At 40.3% G+C, this 11,649-nt stretch overlaps 1 protein-coding gene across 1 annotated transcript; it reads left to right on the forward strand.

Annotated features, from left to right (window-relative positions):
• Positions 1–370: 370 nt before the first annotated feature.
• SRY (sex determining region Y) lies at positions 371–1,090 on the forward strand. The gene has a single exon (XM_047100693.1). The coding sequence runs from the start codon at positions 386–388 to the stop codon at positions 1,088–1,090; it is 705 nt and encodes a 234-aa protein (XP_046956649.1). The 5' UTR covers positions 371–385.
• The last annotated feature ends 10,559 nt before the right edge of the window (positions 1,091–11,649 follow it).

Below are 11,649 nucleotides of genomic sequence, written 5' to 3' on the forward strand. Positions count from 1 at the left end.
CAGTTAGATGTACATTCGTCCTTTGATTGAAAGGGATAATAAAATGAATGAATAACAAAGTTTGCTTCGATTCGTAAAGAGTGGCATAGAGACTTAAGCGTGGCGGATTAGATGTAAAGCACACAGGCAGTGAGCCGAGCATGAACCTTATTTCGAAGTCAGCATGAGAATGGTAGGTTGGGCTTCGGCTGTGGCCGGCGGGGGGCGGGTTTGAGGTGAGCTGCTGGGGCGGAGAAATGACTACTTTGCTAAGAAAAGTTAGAGCACGAAAGTCTCTGCTAGAAACAACCTTCAACGGTTAGATAATTCTCGTAACGTTTACACCTTCGAACTTTGCTACCCACCAACCCCCCCTTTTTTAACGCTGCAATTTTATGCTTCTGGTATGTTGAGAGTATTGAGCAGCGATGAGCACCGTGAGGCGGTACAGCAACAAAATATCCTCGCTGTGGAGGGAACCTCTTGCGAACTTTGCACGGAGAGTCCTACCTCCAATTACCGGTGTGAAACCAGAGGAAAGGGTAGAGACCGCGGTCAGGGCCGCGTCAAACGACCCATGAACGCATTCATGGTGTGGTCTCGAGACCAAAGGCGCAAGGTGGCTCTAGAGAATCCCCAAACGCAAAACTCAGAGATCAGCAAGCAGCTGGGGTACCAGTGGAAAATGCTTACAGAAGCCGAAAAATGGCCGTTCTTCGAGGAGGCACAGAGACTACAGGCGCTGCACCGAGAGAAATACCCGGGCTATAAATACCGACCTCGTCGGAAGGCCACGCCAGAGAAAAGTGACAAATTGCTCCCCGCAGACCCCTCGACCACACTCTGTAGTCAGCTGCACGCGGGAGAGAGGTTGTACGCCTTCCCCTACAAGGACGGCTGTACGAAGGCTGCACACTCACGAATGAAGGACCAGTTATACTCCTCCTCGGAACCCATGAGCATAACCAGCTCGCTGCTGGAACCGGGACCTCACAGGACCTCCACAACCCTCCAAGACAGTCCTGAAGACTTGGCTATGCAGCTCTCCGCGGATGCTCCCCTTCATCGTAACTTAGAGCTGGGAGTTTCTGAGGCTTACTTTGCATGGTGATTTCCTTAGTGTCGCTACCCAAGGCCTTATTCATCTTAACTGTACTATTATTTTCCTCTGTCACTTAATTTCAAAATAAACCATGTACACATGCTTAACAGATAAAGAATTTACACGGCGTTGTCTACTGATCCAGCCTGGGTTTACAGCTGCTTAACTTGGCAAGAGAGCACCTTAACACTACTGAAACTGCTTGATTGTGTCGTTTAACAGAACAACTGTCGTATCCAGTTTTCCGCAGATTGGGTACTAAACTAATAGCTGCAAGTATATATTGATAACCTGATAATCGTCAGCATAGATAACAGAATCTTCATTCTGTATTTTAAATCCCGTGACTCAAAAATACACTAATGAGAAACACGGACAAAATTGTCTTATAGAAAAAAATGTACTTCCATGGAAAACTTCGTATCCTTTCAAGGAGCGCTGTGTACGCAGTCTGTTCACTGCTCTCTCAGGTACTTTCCCCGACTTTGTAAACCCCAGGTAATTAACGACTGGATATGTAAGTTACTTCTTCTTTGCTAGTTTTTATTACATCCCATCCCTCCTGTGGAAAAACCGGTTTGGCCGCCCTCGGCAATTCAATTCCTCTCCTCCACACGTTATCTGCGGGTTTCCGTGTCCACTTGGAACCAGTGTTATCATCTCTCTGGTAAAATAAAACGTTTATTTAACTCGTGTTCGTTTTTATATCTCTATGGCACCCACGCTTTGATTCTTTTTCTGAAACTTTTCTTCTAACAATGTACTTGTTTCCACCGCTACCTAACTGACACATGTGCACATATATATACACACACACACACTTATGTGTGTGTGTGTATATATATGTGTGTGTATATGTGTGTGTGTGTGTGTGTGTGTGTATATACACACACATGTATACATGTGTATAAATGTATACATACATACATATATATGTATACACACACACGTAAGGTAGAGACACAATGGTGAGAATACGAAGTATTCAGATTACTGGGGCAGTGAGATGGAAGGGGTAGACCCAATCGAGCTAATCTGGTGTAAGTGTCAGTGAAAACTTAAATGAAAGGCATTATAAATTTTACGTATAGACTATAATAGAAAACTGGCAGTTTGCAAAGAAAACCATCACTTTTTAAAATAAAAAAAAATTGATGGCCAAAATATGTATCATATATCAAAGTCAATTTTCCAATACATGTATTCCAAAACTTTAAAAAAACAATGCTTCAAATAATAAAGCTCAGACCTAAAATAGTATGTATATGTTAGAGCTAAATGTTACATTTTTTAAAGAAAGTTCAAGACAAACAAAAGGAGTTAACTAGGTAGACTAATTTGTTGCAGAAACAATATTGCTTGATCCGAGCTTTATGCCGAATAAATGACAAATATATATTGCAGTATCTTTGAAACAACTTCCTGAACTTCTTTGTATTTTTAAAACGTTTATATACATTAAACATGTACACATGTCTCTCTCTCCTCTCTGTCTCTCTCTCTCCTCTCTGTCTCTCTCTCTGTCTCTCTCTCTCTCTCTCTCTCTCTCTCTCTCCGTATATATATGTGTGTGTGTGTGTGTGTGTGTGTGTATACATGTGTATATACACACACACATATTGATATATATTTTACATATTCATATTTATATTAAAGTGTTTTCTATTTAAAACCTCGCTTTCTACATGTTGTCCATACATAAACTCTGCTCTCACCTTCATCACTGATGGGGTTTTGGGGGTGATGGGGCCGGGGGCGGGGGAGGGTGGGGGGGATTCAGAGCTGACAGCCAAGAAAGAATTCTTGAAGACCTTTGCAAAAAAGGTCATTTTGTTAAAGCAGGGGGACAGGACCCTTAGGTAGAAAGAGCTGCACTGGGGTCCAGAAGGGTAACTGATTATATACCCTCAGGTTGGGAGGGGGTCAGGGACAACATAAGTGTCTAAGGAATTTTGGAAGCAAGGTTTCCAGGACCTGGAGGGGCTAGCTGCTCTTAGGAAAATCACCATTTATTACGGTTTAGTAAAACCTCACTCATGAGACCCTTCAGATGTTTATCAGGGGCCGTAAGCTTGGAGTATGATTCCCAGCATGTATCTTGGGGGAATTGAGATGAAGGAAGTTTCCAAAGGAATTTTTATATGTTAAAGTAGATTTACTGGATCTGGGAGGGGAGGGGGTCAGGATAATGTTAAGCCAAGATACCCTTATGCCCCTAGCAAAGTGTCATCATAGAGGCAGCTGAACTCCTAGAGGGAGGTCACTCTGTCTGTTCCAAGGACTTGTCAATGAGCTGCAGGCAGTAAGGGAATTTAAATTTTTCATTTGCCTTAGTTTCCCACATCACCATGGCAAGCACTTAAACCCCTTTCCTTTCTTCTTGGGTAGCCAGGAGTGCCTGAGGAATATCACACATATTCCACCTGAGGGTGGGGGGTGGGGCACAGGTCAGGGTTGAGGGGGTGGGGAATGCTGGCTTGTGCTTTGCCCCCAGCTGACCCCATGCTCCCTCATCAATTACCGTTGGGTTAATTTTCCTTTTCTTGAACTTCAATAAATGAAAATGCAAAATATCATGTCTGGAGTCTTCTGCCTACCATAATTTCACTGGCATTCAGTGCATTTGTTTTAGAAATTGCTGTGATTATTGCATCCTACTTTTCATGGACACGTGAATAAACGTTTTCTACCTTTAGTCATTAAAAATAGCACTGCTCTTTGTACATTCATTTACGTGTACATGGGAGAGTATTTACATGCATTTCCGAGGACTGTGTATCCCAGACAGGAATTGCTGCATATATGTATTTTTAGCAGGTTTTTTTTTTTTTAAAGCAAATAGCCATACCAAGTATTCTTCTATTTTCTAATGGACATCTGCTATATTTTAAAATGGCAACATTCAGGGGCGCCTGGGTGGCGCAGTCGGTTAAGCGTCCGACTTCAGCCAGGTCACGATCTCGCGGTCCGTGAGTTCGAGCCCCGCGTCGGGCTCTGGGCTGATGGCTCAGAGCCTGGAGCCTGTTTCCCATTCTGTGTCTCCCTCTCTCTCTGGCCCTCCCCCGTTCATGCTCTGTCTCTCTCTCTGTCCCAAAAATAAATAAACGTTGAAAAAAAAATTTTTTAAATGGCAACATTTAAGAAATATTTAGACAGACAAAAGGACCAAACCAGGGCATGCCCTCTAGATGTCATCTGGATTTGACCCCTTTCTCTGCCACTTGCTGGGCCTGACCTTAGACAATTTACTTTAGGTGTCTGGCCTTCCATTTTCTTACCGTTAATGTTAAGTAATGATATGATGATCATGATCACGATGCTGATGCTGATGATGGTAACAACAATAATGTAACAGTAACAACAAAACCTACCTCACTGGAATGTGAAGAGTAAATAAGGTATATACAGATCCAGTGAGAGAATGTATACAAAGTACTTAGAACAGAAGTCTGCATTGGTAAAGGATTGACTATTAGTTATTATTAACATGAAAGTAATTGGTCCATCTAGAAATATTTTAGTGGAAGAGTCATGTTGATATCCATCATTGATGTATTTAAATAGATACTCATTCACTAACCCATCACTTTTAATAGTTAGAGTTTTCTCACTGATACGAAATGTCACTTTATCATATACTCATTGTCCATGTGTACGTAGATCTGTTTCTGACCCTTAACTTAAATCAACAGAGGATTCTAATATTTTAATTAATTAACATTTGATTTCATGTTGGGTTGCTTAAAAACAAAAACAGAAAGTCAGGTATGACCTTACGTGAGATACCACACACGGTTCTTAAATTTCTAGGTCGACATGTTAGAACAAATGCTTATAATTGAGTAACTACCATCCCAATCAGGGTATACAATATCTCCATCATCCCTTGAGCCCTAAAATTTCCCTGTACTGCTGTGTAGTCAATTTCCTCCACGAATGGCATAATTTCGATCATTGAGAGATTAGTCTTGCCTGAGTTTGAGCTTCAGGTAAAGAGAACCATGGAGTTCTCTTTAATTAGTTAGTTAATTAGTTAGTTGGTTAGTTAGTTACTTAGTTAGTTAATTAAAGTTTGTATCAATCTACCACAGTTTGTGTGAACTTGCTGATGGACGTTTGGGTTGTTTTCAGTTTGAGGGTTTAATTAATACAGCTGCTTTGAACAGTTTAGTTCAAATGTCTGAGTGAACCTAAGTTTTCAGTTCCCTTGGGCAACTCGTTAGGGGTGAAATTTCTGGGCCACGGGATACCTGTATGGCTAACGCTGTGAGAAACCTTCCCAAGATTTTCCCAGACCTGTTGTGCCATTTCACATTTGCACCAGCAATGAGATTTCCATACGTGCTCATGAAAATGCTCGGCAAAATTTGGAGTTATTTGGTCTCCTAATGTTTAACCATAAAAGGAACGTGTGTAATGATTAATTAAAATAGCGGTCAACCTCTCCTTTATTTTCTGCCTGAGCAAGGGTCCCGTCATTACTCTTCCTCCTTGGAATTTGTAGGCTATATAGGGTTTTGTTTTGTTTTAAGTGTATTGGTACTTTTTGAAATGTCTGTGCTGAATGAAATGACCAGAAAATTCTGCCAGTATTTTCACTGGGAGCACAAAAAACTGGTAGATTAAATAACAGAGATCAGCAAAACAACAGGAATGTATGGTGAAAACACAAAGAGTGGTTCTTGCCTGGTGTGTACATAAGGTGTTCTTAGTATTTGTCCAGTAACTGTTTGTGAGACTGCGGAAAAATAAAATTGCCTTTTCCTTTTTTGAGAAAAAGGAAGGCCCCTCTTGCCCTCCTGTTCCTTAGAGCATTCCCTTTAGACTTGTAAATTCTTTCTCTGCTCTTCTGTTGAGATGTATGTAAATCTTTTTAAGAGCTAAATAAGCCCTCTTAGCAGTGTGGCAATCTTGATGGCCTTGGAGTGGACTCTCTTAATGGCCTTGGAGCCTTCTCTGAAGTGTGAAATGTAAACATTGGCAAAGAGAGTGCCTTTAGGTAGGAGTTCAGCCCAGGCACCTGGCTCTAGGCTGTAACCACTCACTCACTTGTCCTAGAGATAGGAGAAAACTCCTTTAGAAAAAGATAATTAGTTAACTCCAGTTTATAACTAATAGTTCGCAGGATTAAGTCTTTTAAAATGTTAAGCACTGGTTCAGTTCAAAAGCCAAAACTGGACATGCAAACCCCACTTCCAGAGTTTAGGGATCTTCTTTGTCAAAATACAAGGCAGAATAAGAATAAGAATGTTTAGTATTCATGTTACACCAGGGTATTAGGAGTACCATAAATTTCCTTACTGTTAGCTAAAATTCGTTGGACTAAGTAAGGTTTCTTTCCTTCTTTATGACAAAATAAAGCTCCCTTTCACTGAAACAAAGAAACATACATGTAACCATTAAAACAAACAAACAAACAAACAAACAAACAAACAAAACACATCTCTTTACAATCTATAGCTTTGGGGATGTACTTATTTTAACAAGAAAGGCATTTATTCTCATTCCACATTGAAATTCTCTTTCCTGGTGAAGATTCAGGAATTTTCCAACATTGTTAAACATTTGAGAATTAATAACATTATCCACCGCCCCCTCTTGGATCGACACATTGAAAAAAGAACCATTAAATATGTTCTTAGTGGAGCCTAGAGGTGGACAATCACATGAAACTAGGATCATATCTATAAGATCCTTCCTCCCTCCCCGAATTTGAGGGACCTTAGGATTTACTTAACCCTTTCAATATTTGCATTTATTTTCAACATCCCCACTCTCTTGTCAGACAAGAAATAATCTGGGGGACTCAGAGAGAAAATCATAAACTCTGAGGCAACCCCCGATTATTAACAAAGACGGTGTTTTTTCACACCTGCTTTTATCGCCAAATTGTAGAGAAGACTTTTAAAAGACAGGGAATCCATCCCCGTACTGTCCACCCCCAACTCCCTCCCCCTGTGCCCTGCCAGTGTTATTTCAATTAGCTTTTCTGTATGTAAAGTCACCAACATATTTCCAAACATGAAAGTAATTTTGTAAGGTTCTGGTTTTTATAAAAATGCAATTCCCCACTTGGGAAACTATTTCTTTAGTGGGCAAATAGTGCCAATCCGCTGCATGTAACGCTTAACCTTCTCTGCGATACTCTCTGTGCAGTCAGTAACTCTTGAGAAGACCATGTGCCTACGTTTGTTCCTCAAGGTACCCTGGCAACACCTCTGTGCAAGGCAATAACGAGTTTCAGCCCCTTTGCTGGCTCCTATGACGCCTTTCAGCAGCTCAAACGAAGTGACTATTGAGCATAGTCTCTTTTTGCCTCACAAAGAAACAATAAGGGGAATATGGAAGGCTTGTTGATTAAGTAGGCATTCACTAAGGTGGGGGGCTGTGGGTAAGAACATTACAGATGGTGTGTTGTACTGCTCATTGTTCATTACCTGAGGAAAAGGAACATTTGAATTCAAACAGAGCAAACTGGAGATTTCTCCTCAGGCAGACTCAACGGCTGAATAGCAATTTCTCCCGAGCAAAATGAGGCAAATAGGGCTTACTGACACAGTTTCATCCACAGTGTAACTAAGATTTTGTGATCCTTTACGGACCACTCTTCCTCTTCAATACTTCAGGGCATGGTTGATTTTTTAGAATTTAAATCCAAGCCTTCTGTATAAATCAATCCAATTTTAATTTTTTTAAGTCACGGTAAATGAATAACGAATGATTGATTCATAGAACAAAGTGTCTTCCTCCTAAATGTATCTCAGCACTTGAAAATTTGATGAAAGGAGGTAAGTAATGTTTTCTGTAAGCTTGTATTAAGTGTAGAGGAATACATTCAACTTCTATTACTCATAAGTGATTTTGTGTTCTTTTTTAATTTTATTTTAATTTAATTCTTTACAATTTTATTTTAATACAGAATTGATTACTTTTTACAAATGCGGAGGTTATAGTACTTTCCATTTAGAACGCCTTTTCAGGAGCTTCATGGTCAGATACTATCTTATTTGAAAAGTATTACATTGACTAAAAGTCAACAGTTGAGAATATTTTAAATAAAAAACAAAAAACAAAAAACAAAAAAAACATTTATTTATTTATTGGGGCACCTGGGTGGCTCAGTCGATCAAGCGTCCAGCTTCAGCTGAGGTCATGATCTCGTGGTTCAGGAGTGCAAGCCCTGCATCGGGCCCCACACTGACAGCATGGAGCCTGCACTCATAATTTATTTTGAGAGAGAGAGAGAGAGGGTGGGAGCAAACATGGGACAGGCAGAGAGACAGGTGGGGAGAGAAAGAATCCCAAGCAGGCTCCACACTGTCAACACAGAGCCTGACAGTGGGGCTTGATCTCATGAACCATGAGCTCATGACCTGAGCCAAAATCAAGAGTCAGACTCTTAACCAGCTGAGTCACCCAGGCACCCCTTCCATTAAGAATACTGTGGATTGTTTAAATGTTAGAACCATAGTCCTAGATGAGTGAAACGCTGAACCATAAAGAGAATTTTCACATTCCCTCTCACTTAAAATCTTTTAAATGTGAATTTGACTTTAGAAAATTTGAAGAGAATCCTTTAAAATGGTATTTTCTGGAGAAACCATTAGGAAGAGGGCCCATTACCATAGTGACAAGATTACACTACACATGCTGTTCTGCAGTTTGCTCCTTTTCAATTTTAGTATAGCTACATGCACAGAACGCATACCTACACACACACAGACACACACACAACACACACACACACACACATACACACATACATACATACATACATACATACATACATACATACATACATACACATATATGCGTATATTCATACACACCATCTTTTTATAACTGCCCACAGACTTAATTTGGCTTTGTTGATTTATATTTCATTGCATTACTTTTAAACTTTGCCATATGAAATAATTTCAAACTTTATTTGTTATGAAATTAGTACCAGAAAAGGTGTGCCCTTGTTACCAACGTCAAATTTGTCTGTGTACCAGATGCACACTAAGCCAATGTCTGTGACACCAGGTTTGAGGCAAAGAAAGCTCTATTATCAGAAGGGCAGCCCAACAAGAAGGGAGGCGATTGTTCCCAAAGCTGCCTTGCCCTCTTGAGCCTAGGGCCTTGCCCTCTTGAGCCTAGGGACAGCTTACATATGCTTGGGGAAGGTGGTGAATACATGAGATTAGAGGGAGGGAGGCTCTTGAAACCTTGAATGAGGTGGGGCCTTGAAACAATCTGGAAGTATGCATTCTTCTGGACCGTGAGGCCCCTTTTGGGACGATCCGGAGCATCAGGAACTTTGAGACAAATGTTAGCAGCTGGCCCCCATCAGGTTTCTATAATCAGTGGGGAAACAGGGTGCAGGGGTGGAAAAAGAAAAGTTCACAATTGATCGTGCATGAGGTTAGGGTGTACATAGAGCATAATTAAGTAGGGAACAAAACAGAATGAGGAGCTAAGAATGCGACTAATACAACTACAGTTCTGCTTGTGCTTTCTAACGAGGCCAGGAACCAAGTGTCCAGCCTCACCCTTAGCTAGTTTCAAAAATTGCATGCATCTTGATGTAGTTGCTTTCATGCTTTCCTCCACGTGGATGTACATTTTGTGAAATTCCCCTGGAAACCTTTCTCAATAAGTAGTGTTTATCATGTGTTTTTGCCTCTCAATATTCTAGTATGCATTTCCCAAAAGACAGTCTGTTACATAACTACAATTCAGTGATTAAATTCAGAAAAGTTAACATTGATCTGACACTAATTCATATGCAAGTATCTCTAGCAGTCCAAATGATACGCTCTAAATCATTTTTCCCCCTCTCTAAGATGCCATCCAGGAATACACATGGCATGCAGTTGCTGTGCCCAAAAGATGCTCAGGATTTGTCCATCAGTTATTTGGTAGAAAGTTAGTAGGTAGAAAGTCACCATGTTTGGGTTTGTGTGAGGTTTCCTCACAATTAGATGCAGTTATGAATTCTTGGCACCACTATCACTGAAGTGAGGTATCCTCTGAGGTGTCTCATTTCTCATGAGCAAACGTCCATCATTTGGCCGCGGGGGTGCCCACTGGGTGTTCCACATTACAGCCGGTGTTTTTCTGTTGTAATTAATAAGCAATTGTGGGGAGATGATCTGTGTCCACTTTCACCCATGATTCTGCTTGCCTTGGTGATTCTTGTGTATCCTTTCTTTCTTACACACAAGGTAGCATGCTATGGAGACTCTTGTACAATTTTTTCCTTTGTAGTATAGCCTGGAAATTACTCCTAATCAATTCAGGGACAGATTCCTCATTCCATTTTATCACTGCATAGACTCCATGGCCTGTACGTATAATGCTGTATTGAACAACAGTTGGCAGTTTGGGAGGTAAATCTCGGGGTAAATTTGCAGAAAGAGAATTGTTGGGTCAAAGGGTCAATGCATACATACTTGTGTTAAGCACTGTGAAATTCCATTCCATTTTGCACTTCCACCAGGAGTGTTGGAGAGTGCTTGTTTCCCCACAGCCTTGGAAAATGACTATGTTCTCAGACCTTACAAATTCTGCCAGTCTGACAAATCAGAAATCATGTCACAGTGTGTTTTATTTTGCATTTCGTTTGTTTTGAATAAAGATGAGGGCCGTTTTTCTCTATTGTAAGTAAACGTAGATGTCATGCATGTACGTATGTGTATTATAGCATAATCATTTATTTTTATTGGGGTACAGTTGACACCTAACATTAATTTCAAGTGCACAACACAATGACTTGATATTTGTCTACACTAGGAAATGATCACCACAAGAAGTCTAATTACTATCTGTCACCATACAAAGTTATAAAAAAACGTGTTTTCCCTTGTGATGAGAAGTTTTAAGACTTACTGTCTTGGCAAATTTCAAACATACCGTGCAATACTTCCCCAAGGCATCAGTTGATGCCTGAAACTCTGGATAGTGCCAACTGCCATCTATAGTGTAGTTTTCCTGTATATACATACCAATCACAATGTTGACTTTTTTAAATTAGACATAGTGAAAGATTAACAACAACAACAATAAAGTCGAACAAATATAAGAATATACCAAAATAAAAACTATGTGCATTTGGCCTCTGCCTCACAAAATATCTTATTGCGCTGTACTCACCCTCCTTGAAATCATGTGAGATGATAAAATGCCCACATGATGAGATGAAGTTAGGTGTATGACACAGGCGTTGTGATGTGTCACTAAGCTGCTATGGAACGTCTAAAAGATATCAGAAGGAGGATCTTCCGTTTCTGGACCATGACCGACCACAGGTGACTGAATCTGTGGAAAACGAAATACCAGATAAGGGAGGACTATGGTAGTCACCATGCTGTACGTTATATTTTGTGACTTAACCTATTTTATAACTGGAAAGTTTTACCACTTGACCCCTTCCATCCATCTTGTCTACCCCTATCTTCTCCCCCATGGCAACCACCATTCTGTTCTCTGTATCTTCAAGTTTTATTTTGTTAGTTACTAATTAAAAAAAAAAACTAGATTCTAAATATACGGGAGATCATATGGTATTTGTCTTTTCCTATGTA

The sequence above is a fragment of the Lynx rufus genome, unplaced genomic scaffold, assembly GCF_022079265.1.
Source record: "Lynx rufus isolate CCGP_SWC_20201006 ecotype Redwood Valley unplaced genomic scaffold, mLynRuf1.p SCAF_51, whole genome shotgun sequence".
Classification (NCBI taxonomy): Eukaryota; Metazoa; Chordata; class Mammalia; order Carnivora; family Felidae; genus Lynx; species Lynx rufus.